We start from the raw sequence: 24139 nt of genomic DNA, 5'->3' as shown, positions 1-24139 counted from the left end.
TGGTCCTTGACTCCATCAAGGATTATCCTCCGTGTTTTGGCATCTTCCTTCTTGTATGTTGCAAGTTGTGTTGGATTTGTTGGTACGGCTATCACACTGGTCACATACTCCTTGAGACCATTTTCTTCCAACAAGGTAATTTTGGCTTCCCAGACACCAAAATAAGAGGCTCCATACAATTTGTTTTGATCTTTCAAACCAGCTGAGGCCATTTTACAAACCCTCAAAAATATAGTGAAACCCAAATAAACTGAAGAATATTATTAGGAACGAATTTGGTCGCTGAAATTTAATTGCGGGAGACACAATTACACTTGTAATAATATATATTTTATTCAATATTCAGATGATGGATTGCAATCCCTCGAACGGTATGCCTAAATAGGCAGTGACTGGTCACGAGGTTGATTGGTCACAACTTTTGACCATAAGCCCTTTCATAACTAATATTAATAAACCCTCGGCTTTTCTCTTCCTTTGTCTGCACAGAGCCTTCTTCTGCCCTCATATCTACTCTAATACCATGTCAAATTTTTAATATTGTTGCAGTTACTGGTTATTATTAAGCTATTTGTAAGGATCATTTGTCTTCAATTTTATATGCAGCAAATATTGAATAAAGCACTACTACAACTTCAAAGTGAAATAAATAAACCATGGGAACTGAGAAAATATTGCACACACACAAAATAATGACCACCATCGAACAAATGTCCTTGGAAAACCCCTGAAGGGAAAACTAGAGCAGCAAATGAGAATTTTTATTATTATTCTTCAACAAAATCTATGATTGAAATTTTACGACTACTTGTTGTAAACTGGCAAAGCTCTGGTAATTTATTTTCTCCAACTACCGGCACACAGAAATACCTCGAAGAAACTCAGCCTCCCTCTGCAAGATAACTCGGCCCTCCTAAGATAATTTGGCCTCCCTTTGCAAGATAACTTGGTCCTCCTAAGATAATTTGACCTCCCTCTGCAAGTGCATACGGCCTCACATGTGCAGCCCTCGCTGAAGGAAATTCAGCCTCACGACCTCTAGTAAACTCAGCTTCCTCTAGCAACTAAACTCGACCTCAACTCTCGGCCTTCCTAGGAAGAAATCGTGCTCAGAAACTACCTCTTTCTCCCATACGTGTGAATACAAACTCGACCTCCAAAGACCCTTGCGCACCAAGATAAAAATTAAAATTAAAATTAAAAAGATCAAATCAGCCAAGGAGGGCTCGATAATCTAGATCAAATCCAGTTGTTGTATGCATTTCCTTAGTTGGGCCATTTTCCCAAGAAGGGAGCCCGAGTAAGTCCTAAATCTTAATGAAGAACTATGATTGGGTAGAATTTGATGTGTCACTTATTTTGTAATTAAGATTGGTATATTTTGCTTTCACTAAATTTATTGTGTTAGGAACCTAGCTATGCAATTAATCAGTAGATTTGTAATCTGCTAAGAATTAAGTGTCGGGAGATAGATTTGCAGGAAATTCTAACAGATTGTACTCTTCTTCAATCCCATTGACCTACTTTTGTGGTCGTTTGTTGGAAATTAATGAAATTATCTTATCTAACCTTATCACACTAATGGGAGATTTTATAATTCTTTTGTTGGATAAGGTAGTTAAGAAAATTATGCCATTGATTTTGTGGTATTTATGACTCTCATTGCTAGTGCTTATGGCAGTTGCTCTTGAGGACACTCTTTTGTTCCATAAAAAGCTCATCTACATATTATGTTTATATTAAATGTTAATTAAAACATGTTTTACCAAAAGGGAAATAAACAATATTGCATTTGATTAATGACAATACATTTCTTCAAGGGAAAAAATCATCTCAAACAGGTATATCATGTATTAAACCTAGATGACTTGCTATAATGAAGAAAAAGTGCTCCTTATCTCATATTTATAGTCAATGTTTGGTTCTGTCTTTATCACCCTTCACCACACCTCTTTTTGGCAGTTGGTGGTCCCTTTTGATGGGCTTTGCATGAGAAGCACAAAATGTTGGATACTTAAAAAAAACTTAATTGCAGGTTTAAAAGCATACAACTTACCACTGCAAAAAGGACAAACGATATGGCATACAAGAATTTAAAAAATATATAAATGGAAGTTAAAAGTTATTTAAAAAAAAACATGTTGGATTTGGACAAAATTTCATAATGGCCATTCAAAAGTGGAATAAACAATGATGTCTTACTTTGTAAAATTTTATAGTAACATTGGTGGAATTGTCATATGCCATATAAAACTTGTATATAGAGTAGAGATAAATCACACAAGAGATGCAAGACTAATAACTATCAGCCACTATTTATCAAACAATTGTGCTTGAGAACGAATAAGATGAGATTTAGTGTTTTTTGCTAAAATAGCTCCAAGTAGATTATGAAAATGGTTCTTTCAAAAAACAGTAAGTATTAACAAATAAATTACCTTTGGGGTTGCTATTTTGACCTCAAGAGTCCTCCCTTGTAAAACATGTTGACCTGCCATTGCTTTCTACAGTCATTTGAACATATCAGTAAGAGAAATCATTTGCCAAGAAAAAATGAAGCTAGCAATGGTTAGAAATTCTCCTATGCAATCCCTTACCTGTGCACCTTCGTAAGAGGAGAAGGTAACATATCCAAATCCACGAGATTGTCTTGATACACGATCCTTATTAACACAGTAAACACAATACTTTTAGCTTTACAAACTATTGAAAATCAAAATGTTCCAACATGTCATAAAAGTAGTAATTCACATTTTGAACATGGAACATCAAAATCTTAAATTAACTTTTGTAATAGACATATTTATCTTGTAATGAAGTTTGCCATACCTTATCACATTACTATTTTCCCTTTTTTGGTAATTATCAAATGTTTATTACCATATTCCATATATTTGCCCATGGTGTCTTGCATACAATGTACATTCTGATATTGAAGAAAACTAAGATATCTTGTGAGCACCATTCATTTATCCTTGAAAAATGTGTTAGCAACTCTCAAGCAGGGAACTCCTTAAGCAATAGGCATTCAAACAACATGAGGCACAATTATCTCATAAACAAGATATAATCCTCTATCGAAGACAATAAGCCTAGTCTTTGTACTTTTCAAGCTGTGGGAATCCATAAGCAATAGACATTCAAACAACATGAAGTATCCTTTGCTCATAAACAAGATATAAGCCTCCATCGAAGACTATAAGCCTGGTCTTTGTACTTTTCATGACAAAAAAAAAATGACTACAAGAACCTCCCATAAAGAGATTGAAGAAAGATGAAGGCTCCAAAACGATCAAAGGCTCAAGTTACCTGTTGACCACACTTTGTCAACAATCCAAGGAAGCAGGGTACAAAGAAGTGAAGAAAAATTTTCGAAGATCAAAGTCATCAGCGAGCACAATCATATCATTCTAAACCCAATTTCTGCAAGTCGTATTGTAAATGATGTTAGTATGACCATTTAATTATGTAACAACACCTAGGTAAGCCTCTAATTTTGGCAAAGAATTTCATCCTAGGAAGTTTTTTAACCTCACCGAATTATGTGTGTTTCTAAACACGGATAATCGACAGAGTTTTTCTTCCAGCTTAAACCCCAAAGCTAGGGTGGAATTCATTGACAAGGTCTTAGGTGAGTCCTAATGTTATATCGAGTCTATTGTAAAAGTGTGTTTGGGAATTATTTTAGCACATTTGACTAAATTATTTTATTACAAGCACACTTGGTTTCATACTAAATCATATTGTGTCGCAGAATTGGGTAAGTTATTGAGGGTCTAGGTCTAAATGTGTATTTCCCCTTATAAGGGTTGAATTGGTAATTACTTGATGTAAAAAATATTTTAGTGCATGGTCCCTCACAATCAGAAACCATGGCTAAAATATTTGAAGGTCGAAAAAATTAAATTCCCTCTAGTGTCTATTAATTAATTTTTCTGGCTAAATTAAATTTAAATCCTAAGCCAGAAAATTAATTAATTTTGAGGCAAAAAAAATTATAGAGAAATCAATTTCTTTCCAAGTGGAAAATAATCAAAAATTCGTGGGTCAAAGAGAAATCAATTTTTGGAGGTCTCCCACCAAGGGAAAAATGGATATTTTAAGAAAATTTGAAACATTGAACCTTGGTGATTAAGTCAAAGTCAAAATTTTTAGGAAATTGATCCAAAATATTAATTAGTGGATTAATTAAAAGTGGGTTTTAGGAAAAAATCGAATTTTTCCTCAAAATAAAAAATTCAACAGTGGAGATTAAAAGATGATCAAGATATTTTCAACAGTCAAGATTATTTTGACAAGGATCAAGCCAACTAGCCGTTATTTTCCACTTAGAGGGGTTTCTCTATATAAAGAAGTCATTTTGTTTCTATTGAATATCTTTGGATGATGTAATTCTTGAATGTTGGTATTGAACTGCTACTCTGCTGGGAACATTTTGTATCATAATAGAAATACTTTGGGGTTCAGTTCATGGTGTTTTTCTTTTGTTGATCTGTGGTATGTGTTAGTTATGTGTGATCCTATATTGTGTTGAATATTGCTAAATAATTGTTATTTCATTTTTCGGTGATAAGAACATTCTATTGATACATGCTATCTTAGGTTTGATTCACCATATGATCTAACAATTTTCTTTGAGAATATTATAGATAATTGCAGGTACACTAACCCTTGGTCTCCAAGTTCACAAACTATGGGGAAGAGCTGACTATGTTTGGGCTTTGAGATTTCTTTATGGTATTTAATTTTGCAAGAGGGTTTGGCCAATATCTATTTTTCTAAATATATTCATCCATTGCCATTTATCCAAAATTATTTCTCCAAAAATTTACTATTTTGTAAATATTGTAAATGTGTAAATAATTTGTAAATTATTTCTAATCCATTTGTTGTGCAGCGCTTGGGGTTTTATATTTTGTATATATATTTGGGGTTTGGTATTCTTTGATTCATTTTTGTAGGTGAACTTCAAGTTGATCAAAAGAATTTTGTTGGGGTTTTGAGGCAAATCTAGGCCTAGGAAGGCTAGATCTAGCCTCTAAAATCAGTGTCCAATCCAAGAAGGAAGTCGTCCAACCCAATAAGGAAGTCATCCAACCTTTTTTGCAACAAATTTGTAGAAAAAAATTGTTTGCAGGGTTTCGAAATTTTTTTAGGCCCTAAGGGGCCTAATTGTCTATCCTTTTCTAGCCTTGTGGCCTCCTAGGGCCCTCGGCCCTCCTTCCTAGCCGTCATCCCCTCCTTGGACCTCTTTTCCCCTCAATCCCTTTGGTTTGGCTAGTCGCAGGCCTGAAAAGGCCTCGGCCTCCCTTGTTTAGCTTAGCCACAGGCTTGGGGAGCCTTCTAAGGCTTTCGGCCCCTCTCAAGCCCCTTGTTGCAGCCCCAAAGGGATCAAACCCTAGCCGTTGGCCCTTCTAGAGCCTTCCCTAGCCTTGCGTCAACCTCCAAGGGCTTGACGTCAGCCCTTGTGGGCTCATCTCTGCTCATTTCCCTCTTTTTCAGCCTCATTTGTGTTATCTTTGCCCTTCTTTGGCCTTTAGCCTTGTCTTGTGCCTCTTCTAGCCCTAGTCTTAGGGTTTCCTCGCCTTCTAGCCCTTGCCCTAGCCTTGTATTCAGTCATCTCTGAATTTTGCATTGTTTGAGTGGGCTAACATTGTGGTTTTGCAACAATATTAAAGCTAACTTGGTGGTTGTAGGTAGCCAAGCTCATTAACGCTCAACTAGGCCTTTAGGCTTCTTGGTTTGCCTCTCTTCCCCTCATTATCTTATCATCTAATAAATCACTTAACTTAATTGGATAATCATTGAAGCTTATTTGGTATTGATAATTTGGCATCTTGTTGGCTTATGAAGGATTGAATCATTAATTTTCTGAGTTGTTGCAAGTCTGATATATGTTATTTTGAGGTCTGATCTGAACATTAAAAGTCTGATCCATAGCTTCTAAGCAGTCTTATAATCAATTGGATATCATTGGGAAATTTAATGCATTGATTTTCTAGCTTATATTTGATATCTTGCATTGTTTCTTGACTGCTGATATAAATTTGCAAACCTCTGAAAAGGTTGCAGCAGTAATAAATCACATGTAAGTCTCTAAAATTGGCTAATGAACTTTTATAATTTATAATGATTTATGGTTGAAGTGATTTGGACTTAAAATTTGGTCATTGGCCTCTAATTGCACCTCTTGCATTCACACACAAAAGTGCTCTAATTGGATTGGTAATTGTTGATGAAATCTGCTCTAAGTAACATAGTGATCTTGCTTCTCATTGCTATTAACATTATTGGGTACATTGTTCATTATTAAATTGGATATCTCTTGTGGATGCTATTTTAATCATAGTTGTAATAAGAAATCTGAATCTCTCTCTTGTGTATCTAATTGGCATATTGGTGATTCATTGACATAATCTTGAATATTACTAATTGTCTTAAGAAGCATTGATCTTGTCGTATTTATCACTTGAGCAATCTGTCTATTGGCATTACCGGCAACATTTTCTGGCACCGTTAAGTTGTGCACTTTCTCTTGTGGTGAAGATTATCATTGTTTTCATTGTTCATAATTGAAGATCATTGTAACCAAATACTTAAGAAACTTAATAATCTAACCTTAAGAGCACTCATATCTTGCATTTGCATTTTAGGACTAGTCTCTTGCATTAATTAATTAACTTCCAAGCAAAAGCTTGGTCGATAAAGAGATAGGCCCACCTTTCTCATCTAATTTGAGGAGTCTAGCACCTCTTTAGCAGTTAACACAGTGACCTTGCAGCCGTCAGAGCCACAGTCTCTGCAGCGCTAGAGGCATCGGGTGGTTAGAACCTAAGGGGAGTTATCGTTAATTAAGCCTTAGCTTGCTTCCCCTTGGCTTCTCTCTCACGACCTACTCTAAAGAGTAAAGACTAAATTCGAAACAATTAATAGGAAGGGTACACTTAGATAGACATACAACTTAAAATTAACCAAGATTCTACATCTCATATAGAGTGTAGGATTTGCATTTCATATAGGATAGTGAAGCATCCATGAAGCAACAATTGTTCATTCGGTGACTTGGTAAATAATTTGTCTTAAGCAAGTAATTGACTCCATTTAAGGCACCTGTCTTCCATGATAATTTAATCAAAATCATTTAACTTGCTAATTCAACCAAGTTGCTAGACCATTCAATTGTGTATGCCGGACTTGTTGGTTGCCAACGAGTCTCCCATCTTCACATTTCATAGGGACTACCCCCCATAGCTTGTTGTAGGGAGACAGCTACAACGAAGAGGGAAGCAATCAGAGTGACAACCCCCACCCTGAACGTTGCCGCACATCAACTGTACAATTTCAGTGACAACATTACCCATTATTTACTTATGGATCATTTGAAGACATGACAATGGGGATTGTATTGTGATATGGCCATTTAAATAACTTAAAATAACTAGTTGGTAATAATCATTTACTAACTAGAGATACTAAGGATATTTGAATTGAGTAAGAACAACTATAACATTGTTGTGCTAATGTTTGTAGCTCGAACTAGTACTTTTGCACAGGTCTAAGCATCTAGACACGTGGAAGTTGTCTAATTGACTCTTAACCTTAGCAATTATTTTAATTATTAAAGTAATTAGTTTTATGAGAAGAGTTAATCTAATGAAATGCAAAGGTTATCTACATGAGTGAATTAGATATATCTCAACCAGTGATCTCAAGTGATGTTGAGATGTAATCTCACTCGTCGATCACTTTGGAGATTAGGGTTTTGGATTTAGTCATAATTTAAACTTATAATAAGAAGGTTGAGCTAAGGGAGAAGACACATCTTTGAGCACAAGACACAGTGAGATAGTCAAATCTTAGTGATTGGGTGAAGAAAGACTTGCATTCAAGCGTGCAAGGCTCGATGAAGAGTGCAAGGGGCAGCAAGGGAAGGATCCAAATTGTGAAAAATCAATAAAAATATCACTTATTGCAATCAATTGGAAATTATCCAATGTATTTAATTTTGAACAAAATTATTTTAGTGCAAATACTGAATAAAAACACGATTGAATATTCACAAAAGTAAATTGCGATCTAATAGAAAAGTAATCACAAAATGGACACAATTATTATTAATCTTCAACACATTATGCAATTGATAAATATTACAACTGCTTGCCAAAGCTCCGGCAAAATATTTCTTCACCTCCACGAGTTGATATGACCACTGGAAGGCTTACAGCCTTCCTCTGCAACATGACACAACCTTTCCTGCAATTTGCACTGATTTCCTACAATTCGCTCTCCAACTGGAAATCTCAATCTGCTAAATTGGCAACTCGTATGGCCTCCTCCTGGAAATCTCGTACAGCCTCCTTCTAGCAATCTCGGCCTCTCTGTCTACAGAATAACTCTGGGAGAACTCCTCCTCCGAATCTCAGAAACTAAAAGAATACTGATGAAAGAAAACTCTAGAAATATTTACTGCTTCAATTGTCGCTGAAACCCTCACTGGTGTCAAACCCCACGCTATCATCACACCCTCTTCACTGCAATAAATGATCTCCAAGACTACCCATCGATTTCCTTTATAATCTCTCGTTGATAAATCAATGACCAAGATCTAGATCTGAAATGATCTAATCGATGGCTAAGATCACTTAGAAACTTTACAAGAAGTCTATAGAGAAAAGCGACCATGTCTCAATTATCATTAATTAATTAATCTAGTTCCCTAAGTTAAAACTTAAGAAAATAATTAAAAACTGATTAATTAATTTAATTAAGACATTTCCATTCAAAAGAATAACTTGGGCTTGGAGATGTTTTTTTCTCTTGTGTTCCTAGCCCCGCTGACACCACTTGAGGCTAGAACACTTGTCCAAGCTACATCAGTCAGCACTCCCTCTTAGCGAGGAAGGTGTTCTACGTTAGACACCATCGTGCTTCGTACTCACATTTGGAACACCTGTCACCTTGAATACCCCATGGCTCATTTCACTACGCCACAACTCTCTCGGACTGTTGTTGCGAGCAATGAGTGCAAATTCATCCCCCATCTAACTAGAAAGCTCATATGCGACTACCGCAATCTGCTTCTTGCCCTTCTTGTCACCTTTCTTCTTGGGCTGGAAATTGCTACGGTAATGGCCAAACTCATGACAGCCATAGCACTTGATCTTCGATGTGTCCTTCTTTTCCTCCTTGGAGTTAGACCCTTTACTGAATCCCTTCTTCACTTTGCCCTTGCTAACAAGAGCAATTTTATCGCTATCATCTCCCTTTTGCTCAGAACTATTGCTAGTAGTAAGTACCAATGTTGCCTTTCACAAGGCTCAGTCGAAGCTCCTCCTGTGTGAAATCGTTCCACAAGCATTCCCAAGTAGGAAAATCTGATCTTCCTCTAATCACTTGCATGAAAACATCCCACTTCTTTTGAAACCCATTTAGGACTGATCTCCCAAGCTCTTCGTCCTCAACCTTCTCTCCAATGTCTACTAGCTCATCTCTGACTATCCTATTGCAGGCGAGATAACCGACAACGTTTTCTCCTTTATTTTGGCTAGTGCTTCTCAGTGTCTCTCTTAGGATCATTTTCTGATTCATATTTTTATCCTGGAAAAGTTGTTGATGGCATCCCACATCTTCTTGGTTGTATCTTCTTTTGCTAAATGTGGAACTATGTGGTCCTGGACCCCATCAAGAATAACATGCATGGCTTTGGCATCATCTTTCCTATACTCATGCAACATGATAGGATATGTTGGTACAGCAATATGTGTCGTAGCAAACTCTTTCAATCCATGCTCTTCCAAAATAAGAAGGCACTGGATTTTCCAGACACCAATCTTAGATGTGCCATCCAACCTATCTTGATCCCTCAATCCTTCTGAAGCGCTCTAGAGAAAATAAAATAATCTCTTCTGCCAGCTAACAAAAGTATCTAGAAAACCTCATGGTCTCCCCCTACAAGTTATCTTGACTATTATTGGACATCTCGCACTTCCTCTGTCAACTTGCACTGGCCCTCTCAGAAACTTGCACTGCCTCCAGAAAAACTGATCTGGCAACTGGAAAAGGAAACTATCTCTGGCAACACACACTGGTAAACTGGTAATTCGCACTAATTAATTCGGCCTCTTTCTTGCCAAAAATAACACTAGTAAAATTCCTCCAAGTAAATCTGAAGCAAACTGAAGAAATCGATCTGGGTATTAAACCCTTGGCTTTCTCTTCCAAACCCTTGCATTGATCTACTGCAGTGAACCTTAGCGATTCAGATCTGCTCTGTTACCATGTGAAAAATCGATAAAAATATCGCTTATTGCAATCAACTGATAATTATCCAATGTATTTAATTCTGAGCAAAATTAATTTTCTATAAATACTGAATAAAAGCACAATTGCAATATTCACATAAATAAATTGCGGAAACTCTGATAGAAAACCAACCGCAAAATGGACACAATTATTTTTGGACAAAACGTCCCTAGCAAAACCCCGAAGAGAAAACCAATTCTTCAAATCTGAGGGTTTTATTATTAATCTTCAACAAATTCTACAATTGATAAATATTACAATTGCTTGCCAAACCATGGCAACGCTTCGACAAAATATTTCTTCACCTCGACAAGTCTATCTGACCACTTGAAGGCTTAGGGGCTCCCTCAACAACCTCACACAGCAATTCACTCTGCAACTGGAAATCTTGATCTACTAAATTGGCAACTCGTACAGCCTCCTCCTAGCAATCTCGACCTCTCTGTCTAAAGAATAACTCTGGGAGAATTCCTCCTCCAGATCTCGAAAACTGGAAGAATAGTGATGAAAGAAAACTCCAAAAATATTTACTGCTTCAATTCCTTCTAAAACACTCATTAATGTCAAACCCCATGCTATCACTACTCCCTCTTCACTGCAACGAATGATCTCCAAGGCTGCCCATTGATTTCCTTTATAATCTCTCGTTGAGAAATCAATAGCCAAGATCTAGATCTGAAATGATCTAATCAATGGCTAAGATCACTTAGAAACTTTATTAGAAGTCTCTAAAGAAAATCGACCATATCTCAATTATTACTAATTAATTAAACTATTTCCCTAAGTTATAACTTAGGAAAATAATTAAAAACTGATTAATTAATTTAATTAAGACATTTCCATTCAAAAGAATAACTTGGGCTTAGAGATATTTTTTGCTCTTGTGTTCCTAGCCTCACTGACACCACTTGAGGCTAGAACACATGTCCGAGCTACATCAACCAACACAGATAAGCCAATAAATCAATGGGCAGGTCAAGGGTTTGATCAACCCTATGTTGCAGGAAACGCCAAAAATGGTGGCATACCAGTACTGAGGACAGCGCAAAATGACCTTGAAACAGGGCCGAAACGTTGTCGGTCGTACTGTATGGCGTTTCATGATTTCGAAACATTGTACCGTACAGGCGGTGGTGTTTTAGCCGCTACAGGCCAAGTTTTGGCCGCTGAAAGCAAAAAATAAAAAATAAAAATTAGACTTTTTGGGCCATCTCAAGGAGTGGAAAAAATGTGTGGGCCCCATCTAACACCAAAACACACAAATAAACCATTTTTAAGTGGTTGTTAACTAAATTTAATAAAAAAAATACAAATGGAATTCTCTAGAAAATGAAAAGAATAGAATTCTCTAGAAACCCTATGAGCCTCTTCTTTTCTTTAAAAAGGCACTTCATTCATTCATTTCTCACACATTGTTTTGCAAGAAGAGCTTCCTATAGCAGTAGCAAGGAATTTATTTGCCTTTTGCAGCGTGGGTAGCAAGAGGAAGAGCGTGGGCAACAGTGAGTTGGGTGAGTTTTTCATTTCCTAATTTTGCAGCATTCATGGCTTCTCAAAGTTGTGTTTCAAGTGCCCCTAAATTGGGTGAGTTTTTCATTTTGTATTATTGTAATTTTGCAACATTCATGGCTTCTCAAAGTTGTGTTTCAAGTGCCCCTAAATCCACTCAAGCAACCAGGGAGCAAGAATATTATCCTCTATGGAAGTATGTTACCAAAGTGAAGCAAATGGGTTCCGGTGGTACATGGGAATGGAAGTGCAATTTATGCAAAAATGAAAAGACCTTCAAGGGCTCTTACACAAGAGTGAAGGCTCACATTTTGCATGAAGAGATAAAGGGTATTGATGTGTGTGCACATACCAAAAATGTAGAGGTGAGGGCTATATTCAAGAACGAGAGCGATGATGCTCAAAATTTGAAGGAGCAAAGAAGCAAAATTAGCACGGGCACAGGCACTGGCAATCCTCGCATGTCTGATAGCATTGAACCAAGGATTGTTCAGGAAGCAAGAAAATGGAGGGCACTAGAAGTAGAAGCAAAGTTATCAAAGCCATCATCTACAACTCAAGAAAGTAGATTGTTGAAAATGCTTGATAGTCAAGGGAGAGAAGAAGTTGACTTGAGAGTGGCAAGGGCCATCTTTGCTTGTGGCATCCCTTTTAGCGTGGTTTGATCCCCATATTGGCAGGATTTGGTGAGAGTGATTAATAAATCTCCTCAAGGTTACAAGTGCCCAAGGCCCCAAACTATGAAAAATTCAAAACAGTTTTGTTGAAGAAAGAGAGGCAACTTCTTGATGATGTTCAAAGAACCAATTCATAACTCATGTGGTAGTACAGGGCTTTCCATTATCTCAGATGGTTGGACCGATACAAGACGTGGGCCTTTGATTAATGTCATTGCATCATCACCAAAAGGAGCCATGTTCATCAAAGCATAAAATTGTTCGAATGAGATAAAGGATAGTAAGTTCATTGTTGATATTTTAATTTCTGCTATTGAACAATTAGGGCCAGAACAATGTGGTGCAAGTTATCACAGATAATGCATCTGTTTGCAAAGTTGTAGGCTTGATTCTTGAGAGTAGATACAATCACATATTTGGATTCCTTGTATTATCCACAATTTGAATCTGATTTTAGAGGAGATTGAGGCAAAAACAGAATGGATTAAGGAGGTCACAGCATAGGCTAGGGAGATTATAAAATTCATCACCAACCACCACCAATCTCAAGCAATATGTCATCTAGGCTTCCTGCAGGTTTAACAATAGATTTGTCTACTAATTCCAATAAAGTTTGAGTGGGCCTTAAGCCTTCTAGCTGCAGCTTTTGCATGATATCCACAGTCATGACATTTATTGCTGCACCTAGATCAACAAGGGTGTTTGGTAAAGAGGTACCATTGATCTATATGGTCACTACCGGGTTCCCAGGATCAGTGTATTTAGAAGGCATCCCTAACATGGTTTCCGATAATTGGCCAACTAGCTTGATAACAGGGGGATCCTTCCTCTTTCTTCCTAGATTTTTAATGCAAAGGTCCCTTACAATCTTGGCATAAATGGGAATATATTTGATGGCTTGTAACAAGGGTATCCTCACACAGACATTTCGTAGTTCGGCCTCTAAGTCATATTCTGGTGGGACCTCAGGCTTTTTAACAAGCAACCTTTCTAGGTAAGGTGGCTGAGTAATTTCTTGAGATGGTTCAGGTTGTGTAGTAGAATTGATTACTACTTCAGGAGGGTTTTCTTCTTCACCAAGAGGAAAATCTTCCTCTTCATTTTCAAGAGGTGAATTTGTTGGTTGTTCTTCTTGAATAATGACTATAGGTCCTATTTTGTTTAATATCTTCCCAGATCTTAACCAAATCTCATTGATTGGAACTAAAGTGATGGTATAAGTAGGGAAGGTTTGCAACTCCACATTCTGCACAGGTTGAGTTGGTTTATTATTAGGGTTTGGAATAGGTTGTGCAGGCAATTGAGTAGGTCGAGGGGGATTTGGATTCGGTGGTACTTGTTGTTGACTCGGATTCATGGGCAGAGCAAGTTGTTGTGGGTTTGGGTTCATAGGCAACTGTTGTTGAGGAAGTGGATTCATGGGTAGAGCAGGTTGTTGTGAATTTGGATTCATGGGCAATTGTTGTTGTTGTTGTTGGAACGAAGGTAAGAGGGGTGGATTAAACCCTGGCAATAGCTGAGAAATATTTGAAGGATATTGTGTGTAGTTTGGATAAGAGGGTGCTTGGTAAGGTTGTGGAGGTATGTGTCCATACATAGTTCCCCTCCAACCTTGTTGCCAAGAATTTCCTTGTAATGATTGGGGTCCCCATTGAGAATAAGGCATCTGAGGGGCCCATTGTTGTTGAGTGAACTGCATGTAAGGATCTTGGGACATGGAGGGGTTTTGTTGCCTCCATGGTCTCCTAGAGGGATAGGATGAATCTTGCGGTTCTATCCCCCCTTTGTATATAGCTTGCAATCCTGGTAACGAAGGACATTCTTCAGTTGAGTGCTTATCCGTGCAAATTCTACAAACCTCTAGGGTATTAAGGGGACATTCCTTTTCAGGATGTTTCTTCCTACAACGAGGACAAAAGATAGCTAAAGCAACGTTTTCCTGTTCTTGCTTCCTTTTTCTATTGAGGGTATCTAGTTGGTTACTAATGGTACTAAGGATATCAGTTTTAAAATTGTCCAACAAATTCCCCAATTTTGTCCTAGTTACCCCACTTGTGGTTGGTTTGACAACTCTACTTGTAAGTTCTCTAGGACTTTTTCCAGCTTTGGCTTGACTGCGGGAGTACTTTTTACAATATTCAGCAATCTCGGCAAATAATTTTTGATAAACATCACCCGAACTCATAAGGTTAAGTACTTCTATGCAATCATCTCGTACTCCTTTTAGAAAAATGGTCTTAACTGTGGCTAGGTCAAGAGAAACTTGTTTGGATTTTTGGTAGTTGTAAAGGAACCTTTCTAAATAGTCTTCTAGGCTTTCATCTTCAGCTTGTTGCATTCTAAAGATGTCATTCTAGGCATCCCTAGGTCTACAGTAGTCTTGGTATTTTTGCAGAAAGGTTGATTTCATATCATCCCAAGATGTAATAGTATGCTCCCCTAGACTCATAAACCATCTTAATGTAGAGTTTTTTAAGGTGGCTAGGAAAAGTTTCAGTTTTGAGCATTATCTGTATAATTATAACTTCTACACAATATATCAAATTCAAATAAAAATGAATCAGGATCTTCGGATGTCATACCATTGAAATGAGGTAATGATGACAAGGGAATGTTCTTCATATTGACATTCCTGGTAATGTCAAGGATTGGAAATTTGAATGTTTTTGGTTCATTGTTTTCCGAGTTGTCGACTCTTCCTTCTTCTCCTTCCATTGTTCCTTCCCACACTTTAAGATTTGTGGCAGTTGGAGATGTCTCACTTGCAGAAGATGATGGTTCAGTCACTAGATTATTTGCAATGTTCCAAGGTATTGTCCCCACTACAGTCTAAACTTCCTCTACCACTGTCTTGATTTCTGTTGATGTCTCCTCTGCTACTATCACCGAACTTTCCTCCTTTAGTGTTTTCCTTGCATAACAATTAGCAGAATTAGTTGGGGTTACAATTTTAGGACCGTATATATTTTCTGTGGTTTTAGATGAAATAAATCTACCTTTCCTATCTCTAATTCTTTTCATAAAAACAAAATCATCAAACTTTAACTACTTACCAAAAGAGAGGACAACTTAACTTTGGAGTGACCCCACCAAAGTGGATGCGCAGGTTCTTACCTCTCGTCTTACCGTCTTCTCTCTGCCCTTAGGTCATCCTCAATATTACTCACAATCCATCAAACAAATCTATCACCATTTACAGCTCCCCGACAACGGCACCAAAAATGTTGGGGCAATTATATGAGTATATATATATAGGTATAAGTGTTTGCCTCAATACTTAATTATCGACTAGGGAATCGTAATCAGTAGAGCTGATGCACTATATGTGCCAATAATAGATAAGTTTTGTTGTCTGTTGTGTATAGTCTAGATAGTGAGTACTTCAAATTAACACTTCATTCTACAAACTTTAATTCATTTCATCACACAATTAATGAAAAGCCACACAATGCTCAAACACTGTAAACTGAATATTTTAAATCAGGTAACGAGTTCCTCCATTTATAGGCTCATGAAATAACAAGATGGACTTAACTTTGTTTCCTACAACTATTAATCTTAACCAAATCAATTCAATGCATTCAATTATTAAACAAGGCAATTGTAATATTCCTAATTAGCCATGGCTAATTGGAATATTCGATTTTGCTCAATTTTGCCTTCTATAGTTATTTATAAATAAAAAGGTGAGGAAAGGGGGACATAACTCACTTTTGAATAAAGTCACTCCCTAGTAGCACAACGTTGTAACTTAAAAGGGGAGCCAAGGGGGGGCCAAAGGACCACGTAGAGAAGGGGGCCCACGTAGACACTTGGAGGGACTGCGTAGATGGAGAGGAGCACGTGGCAAGAGAGAGGCTATGTTGGAGGAAGTGGGCCTTAGAGTTTTGAGAGAGGCCAACGCTATAAAGGAGAGAGGAGCCTCCTCATTTTGGCATTCGATTATGTTGCATTTGAGCTAGTCACTTCGACTTAGAGCACGCTGGTTGTTTAGCCTGTCTGCAGCACTGTTTAGTGCATCGAGTGTCTCCGTTCGAAGATCTCACCCTTAGCCCCGGGGGACTTCGAGTGCCTGCTCGGGCAAGGTAGTTTCATTAGTCTTTTGCAGGAGGATCGATCTTTGGAGTTGAGGAGGAACTGAGCATTTTGATGACTGCGCAGTCTTGAGAGAGGAAGATGCAGTCTCTTTTGGTAGGAGCTCCGGATTGGGTTTATGTGGAGAACAGTTCTCCGGCAGCTTGGACGCAGTTCAAAGAGAGGCCATTTCCTTACCATTCTGAGTGTATTTCTTCACTTGCCTTGTGCAAGTCGAGGTGTTATCTTTCTGATCACCTCTTGTACTCTTTCCATCACTCAGTATAATAAAATGGCATAGCATTTCTCTCTGCATTTCTGGTGTATCTGTTTATATTCCATGTATACATTATTATATGTTGCACTACTGTTATTCTAGATAACCGGATTCATCCTATAGGCCCCACGAATCCCGAATCCATCGTGTCTGACACGATTCTCTCCAGATTCATGTCCAAAAACCATGACACGTCGTGTCCTATTTTGACTCGTCGAATCCGACTGCGTGTCACGATTTTGGCAGCGTGTCCTGTTTTCAAGACTCGTTAGGCGGCAAAAGTGACCTGCACGGGTATGAAAAGGTCGCATTTGGTCATTATAGCCACGCATATTTTCATTTGGAAAGCGTTTTGGCAGCTTAATGATCAAGTCTAGGCCCTAGTATTGATATGGTATTCATGGTAATGTTAAATTCTGAAAGTAAAAGTGACATTCTCCTTAATCTTCATTTTCATCCTTTTACTTAAATTTTTAATATTACCATGAAATGACTCAGGATGTTTGAGAGTGGTTCCGGCCTCATTGGATTTCATATGGAGAAAGTAGATTTTAGATTTCATTCAAAATCCAGCAGACTTATCAGTTTTTCAGGATTTTAGGATTGAGGGATTGCAATGTTTCAGTGTTGCGGGGGAGCGCTCCCCCCCCTCGCTCCCGCTCCCAATCCGCGCGGGAGCGGCTCGGGAGCGCACTCCCGATAAAAAAAATTGTGCTCCCTGCCAATTTAGGGAGCGACATCGGGAGCGTCGCTCCCGGAGCGAATTTTTAACGCTCGGGAGCGATCGGGGAGCGAACGCTCCCGAGCATTAAAAATTCGCTCCGGGAGCGAATCGCCCGACGCCGAGAGCGATCCGGGCGGAAAAAAAGCCGCGGACGCGAAAAAAATTTCCAATTAAAAAAAAATAAAAAATAAATAAATAAATAAATGTTTTAAAAGCCCAATGGGGCAAACAAACATTTCATTATCACTTGAATGAGAGCCAGAGCAAGGAGAGCAAGAGCAAAGGAGCGAGGGGAAGCGAGGAGCAAGGAGCAAGCCTGCAGAGAGGTAAGTAACTTAGTAATTTAGTTAGTTTAGTGAGTTTAATTTAGATAGGCAGTAATTTAGGTAGTTTAATTTAGTTTATTAACTACATTTAGTAAAAAAAATTATGAATCTAAATTAAATTAATAGATTAAAAATATTAAATTAATTAATCTAAATAAATTAAATTAATTTGCAGATTCAAAAGCCTACAAATATCAAACATCATGGACCTGGCTATATTTCTTGGGATTTTCCTCTACTTGGTCCCTTTTATGGTTATTATGGTGCTGGAGAGTAGGAAACGGAGGGGCCAAAATGAAGAGGGGGATGAAGAAGTTGGAGAAAGTGGATTTGATGAAAACCCCGGTGAAGAGGAGTTGGAGGAGGGTGAACATGACTCTCAAAAAACTAAACAAGACCAAACCCCATTGTGGAAATATGTTAACAGGCCTAAAGCAGGGAAAGGGGGTGGAACCACTAAATTTCATTACCCCCATTGCAACAATGGTTACACAGGTTCATACACCCGTGCCAGAAAACACCTCTGCGGGAAAAGGCCATGGGATGGAGAGAAACAAATAGGAATCAAAACTTGTCCAGCGGTGTCAGCAGCAGATAGAGCCAAATACATAAAGGGAAGAGGAGGAAGCCCAATACAAATCAAAAAAATCAAGGGGTTTCTTTGAACCAAGCTCACAATCACAAGCACAAAGAACTCCTTCAGCGTCCTCCCAAGGCAGTGGATATGGAGGCACAGGGTCATCAGGTTTAAGGCATAGAACCATATCAGATTTCCTTGATGAGGGGTGTAGGAATGATGTGGATTCAAAGGTTTACAGGTTTCTCTATGCATGTGGGATACCATTCAATGTTCTTCGCTCACCTTATTGGCACGAAATGGTTTCTGCCATAAATGATGCCCCTAAAGGATACAAGAGCCCTGGGTATGACAAGGCAAGAACTGTTGGACTTGATCATGAAAAAGTAAAAATATCACATTCTTTGAATAGAATGACAAGTTCTTGGACTGACCATGGGGTGTCCATTGTATCTGACGGATGGACAAATGTAAAAGGCAAGCCATTGATAAGTGTTCTTGTTGTGTTTGTTAGTGGTGCCATCTTTCTAACTGCACATGATTACTCAGGCAAGTTCAAGACTAGCATCAACATTACAGAAGCATTACTTGAAACAATTGACCGTATTGGGCCATACAATGTCATCCAAGTCATCACTGATAATGCTCCTAATTGTAAGGCAGCGGGAGCAATTATTGAGGATAAATACCCCAACATATTTTGGTCTGGATGTTTGGTTCACACATTGAACCTTCTAATGCATGATGTTGTCAAGAACAAAAATGCACAATACCAATGGATTGGTGATTTGTACAAGAAAGACAAACAAATGATAAAATTTATTACAATCATAGCAATACACATGGCCTTTTCCGCAATCACTCGAGATTGGAGTTGTTGAAGATTGCGAAGACCAGATTTGGTAGTTATTACCTCACCTTCGGGCGCCTTTTGAAGGTAAGAGAGTCATTGGCTAGTATGGTATCAAGTCCACATTGGCAGGTATAAAAGGAAAGGGCTACAAATGCAGCTGACAGGCAAGGTTTTGAACTGGTCGAGGAGGCCGCTCTTGATGGTCAGTTTTGGACAAGTGTGAGGCAACTGTTGGATTTCACCAAGCCCATTTATCACATGATTCGGTTTGCAAATATAGACAAACCAGTGATTGGCGAGGTGTATGAGCAGATGGATAACATGTTGGGGCAAATAAAAGATATTGTTCATAACAAAGATCCCGACTTGTACAAAATGATTCACGATTTTGTGTGTGTACGGTGGAATAAACTTAATCTTCCACTACATTGCTTGGCGTATATCCTTACGCCAAAATACTACTCTACATCTTGGTTGGGCCAACCTGCACCAGGGGGTGGGATTAGGACCAAACCCCATTTAGATGCAGAGGTAACTAGTGGATATTTGCAAGCATTGGAAAAGTTGATACCTGACAGGGAGGAATGTGCAGCTGTGCGCCTTGAAATAGGCAGATACTTCAGTGGCACTGGTTTGTTTGGTACCTTCCATGCAATGGAAGACAGAGACAGATTTGATGCTCTCACATGGTGGGAAACATATGGCGGCCATGGACTTTTGCCAAAATTGGCAAAAAAAGTTCTATCACAGGTTGTGAATACTTCTTCTGCAGAGAGGTGTTGGAGCACCTACAGCTTCATACACAATGTGAAAAGAAACAGACTCAATGAAAACCGAGCAGAAAGCTTGGTTTATGTGCACTACAACTTGAGGTTGTTGAGTCATTACTGTGATCAGGCTTATGAGGATCCCACATATAGAATTTGGGACAATCACCCAGAGGATGACAATTTGGAGGATGGTATAGTGCATCTTGAAGAACTGGAAGAGGAACTTATAAGGGATGAAGATGAAGCAGCTGCAGCTGCAGCAGCCATGCCACCTCCACCTCCACCATCCAGTAGCAATGCTCGAGGTCTGAGTCTTGTTCCTTTGCTATCGCCAGCTCCATCTACACCCTCACGTGGAGGGCATGTGCCTTCTAGTTCTGGTCATCGGTCTGTGCGGGAGACTCCTAGAAGACCACCACGACCTGCTTATACTCCTGGAGACTCTCGTGGCAAGGGCCACATGTAGATTTACAGTTTACTTGTCTTTTCTAGTTTCTATTAGTTTTCATAACTGTTGAGTCTTGAGTCCTTGACTCTTGACTCTTGACTCTTTCATATCATAATGATATTTTTTGTAAACAATATATGACTGTGACAATGAAAATTTGAAGTTTGAAGTTGGCAATTATAACTCATTGGTAATGATTGTGAATTATGAATATGATGCTTCGTGAAAGACTAAAGTTGTTTCATTTCATTTCATTATTCATGTTTCATTTTATAACATTTCATTTCATGTTAACAGTTAGAAGTTAGGACTTAGAAATATCTAAGATATTACTTCTTGTAATGGTTAATCGTTAAACTTAGCTTACAAGTACAACTTTGGTGATCAATGATGATAAATGTTATATATTGAATTTTCAATTTTGAAAGCTTGAAGTTGAAACTTTAAGATTGAATTTGATGAATCATGATTCACGAGACTCATTATGTTGCAATTGTAATATGTATTTTACTAACTTGTGGACATGGTTGATGAAGATTATAATTTCTAGAATCTAGATGATTGATGTGATATGGTTCAATGATCAATCTATGTTTTTTTTATGTTTTTTATATCTAATTCATCATTCTACATGTTTTTGTTGACATATATGTATCAAAAATTAAAAAATATTAAAAATATATATATTTTTAAAAAATCGCTCCCGAATTCGCTCCCAAACTGGGAGCTTCTGAAAATGGTCGCTCCCGCTCCCCGCTCCCAAGTAACATTGCAATGTTTCCATTGAATTTTGTCATGTATTAGGGTATGGAACTCGTATTTAATCAAGAGCACCAATCCCTCTATGTACCTTGATGTTAGTGACATTGGTTGTCGAACTCCTGTATCATGACCCTCCCAAAAATGTACGCATCACTCAAACAAAATCTTGACTTGACATGTTATGCTTGTTCTATCTTATGTTAATGCTTAAAGGGTGATATTAATGACAAAGATCCCTATACAGATACAGAGGTAATGACAAAGATACCTCTAGATATTAATGCTTAGAGGGTGATATTAATGACAAAGATCCTGATTTTCCAACAAGACTAAAAAATTAGACATTTCTCGTGGTGACAAGAGGGCCAAGCATAAGAAATAGATAATAGATTGACATGTATTTGAATTTTGTAGGTACTATGCATGCTAATAGCTATAGATGAAGATCTATATTTGAAATCAATAAATTTGTATCATTAATTAAAATTTGTGTAAGAAATATCTAATTTTTAATATATATATATATAACGAATCCTACGTGTCCTGTTCTGGGGGGTCAACGTGTTCGAATCCGACACCACGAATCCCGAATCCCAGTGTCAGGTGACTTCGCTGTTATTTTTATCTCTTTGAGCTTCCCAGCTACTATACCACTTGTGTGTTTTTCTTCTATACTCTTAGACAGAGTCTGGGAAGGGCCAAGTAGCCTCCAGATCTCGTCCTCTTTTCAGATGCGACATATCTGGTAAACACCCTCCCAGTCCATCTCTGGTTGGAGTTTGCTTGTGTTTGAGGGATATTCCTGAAAAGGGATATTACAACAATCAAAACCAGTACAGGAAATATTTGATAAGAGTCTTCACTATTGGCACATGTAGGTGAATGGTGAGATCTCAAATCTTATCCTTCCTGTGCTTCAAACAATCAATCATTAAATTTGTAACTCAAATACAATTTAAACTAAGAAATTATCACTCAAACACTAAACTATTTAATAATTTAAAAAGAGGAAAACTTGCCTTGATGGCTTCAGTGGGCCCTTGTCGAGCTACCAAGGTAAGCTTGAAAACTTATAGAGCTAAGAAGTAAGTTAACACACTGATCTTAACAACTGTTGCTCATATTATTAATCAAAAAGAAGGATTACAACTTAACAATTCATCAACATTACAAATCTCAGAGTGCTAGTGCTCTGTTTCTAACTCTTTGATTCTCCAACCTAATCTCTCTCTGAAGACTAAAAGATTAAAAGACTAAGAGATTAAAAGATTAACTTAATCATTCGACAGACCTTTCTTTTATAAAGAAGAGGTTGTTACAATCAAAGTTACAGGAGATAATCATCAAATCTGTATAGTTAAATTGGGATTACATTTGTAACTTCGTCCTCATGACACGAAGTGCATGAGGAGGAAGTGAATCTCGACTGACTAAGTAAGGGAGATGTCTTCAACAACTTTCTTGGTTCCATCGTAGACTGTTTGTTGAAGTACTAAATCTAGAGATGCAACATCGACAAGGAAGAAAGGAAAATTTGGGAAGTTTGAGCCTGCATAAGAGAAGTCAGCCTACAAGTAGTGATAAGTCAACCTCATGAACAGTTATTTGACCACCATGAAGAAGCTTATATATAAAGAGCTCGACCTCATTTGTAGAAGGCATCCAACAAGTTCGTTGAAGTACAAGTATAACCAGCGAAGGAGAGAAGAATAAAAGAGGAAGAAACCAAAGTTTTGTATGGACTATTTGGGCAAATTCATTCCACACGTGTGAAAAGTTAGAGCATCAATTTGTTGCAAGAAGACCAAATTACAGACCTACTTAGAAGAAGTCAAAATCTGGAAGCAAAAGGATCAAGGAAGGTAGCCGAGTTGTTAAGAAAGAAGAAGCTCCTTGAGCGAAGGAAAGAGAAGGCGATTTCAGCCACTAATCCTCTCACACATGCGAAATTGAAGAAAGTACAGGCAAGCCGAAAAAGTGTAGTTCTGAAGGAATGACCGAATTCTAAAGTAAGGGCCGAAATTCTAAAGTGTAGATGCAGTTTTGACTAGCGTTGACTTTGTGGAAGAGTAGCTCATCAAGAAGAGGTTTTGACTTGGCCTTGGAGCGGTCTTTTTCTAAGGTCATAGTTCTTGGAATTCGTCATCTAAACATTCTATAAGAAGAGAAGAATTCTTGTGGGTTTTCCTCTCAGGAGGAGAGGTTTTGGCCTTTGCTAGCAGCCTACATTTTGTGTCCTTTTTTCTCATTGATTTTCATCGTTTGGTAGTTGTTTGATGATAAAAAACACAACAATAATCAAGTGAAAGAAAAAATTAATAGCAAGAACCTCAAGTTAAGTAAAATAACATCACAAGCATCTATCAAAGTAAGAGAAATCACCTAATCTAGCTGCTCCTATATTTCTCAACATATATCTAGTATCATTGGTCTTCATGTTTTGATTTGATGATTGTTTGATGAAAAGAAGATAAAAGAACATAAAGAAAGTTAATAACACTACAAGAATATCACAAATAATTATCAACATAAGAGAATCTTTCTGCCTTTCTAATTTTCTAACATGGTATCAGAGCTAAGGTAAAGGAGGAAAGAAAAAGGCAACTTGAAGATCTATTGAAAGGGTCAAAGAAAAGGATCATATAAGAAGAGGAAGGCCTACTATCTATATCAAGAAAAGACGACATTGTAAATTCTATGACAACCTCAATGAAGACAGAAAATAAGCTAGAAGGAGCCTCCAACTATAGGGAATGGAAGAAGAGGATAGATCTCATCCTTGCTAAGCACAAAGTATTGGATTTTGTTCTAGGAAAAGTTGTGAAACCAACAAATGATGC

At 37.8% G+C, this 24139-nt stretch overlaps 1 protein-coding gene across 1 annotated transcript in view; it reads right to left on the bottom strand.

Annotated features, from left to right (window-relative positions):
* Window positions 1–2052: 2052 nt before the first annotated feature.
* Window positions 2053–24139, bottom strand: part of LOC149227920 (uncharacterized) — a 51880-nt gene continuing 29793 nt past the window's right edge. Inside the window, exons 4-6 of the mRNA XM_089380621.1 lie at window positions 2598–2663; window positions 2439–2504; window positions 2053–2058 (exon numbers count right to left, since the gene is read on the bottom strand). Of these exons, the coding sequence (XP_089236747.1) occupies window positions 2053–2058; window positions 2439–2504; window positions 2598–2663 (138 nt within the window). The remainder of the gene's footprint in view (window positions 2059–2438; window positions 2505–2597; window positions 2664–24139) is intronic.

The sequence above is a fragment of the Pinus tabuliformis genome, chromosome J, assembly GCF_031772625.1.
Source record: "Pinus tabuliformis cultivar Carrire ecotype Pingquan chromosome J, CPIR1, whole genome shotgun sequence".
Classification (NCBI taxonomy): Eukaryota; Viridiplantae; Streptophyta; class Pinopsida; order Pinales; family Pinaceae; genus Pinus; species Pinus tabuliformis.
This window is presented reverse-complemented; position numbering and strand designations above follow the sequence as displayed.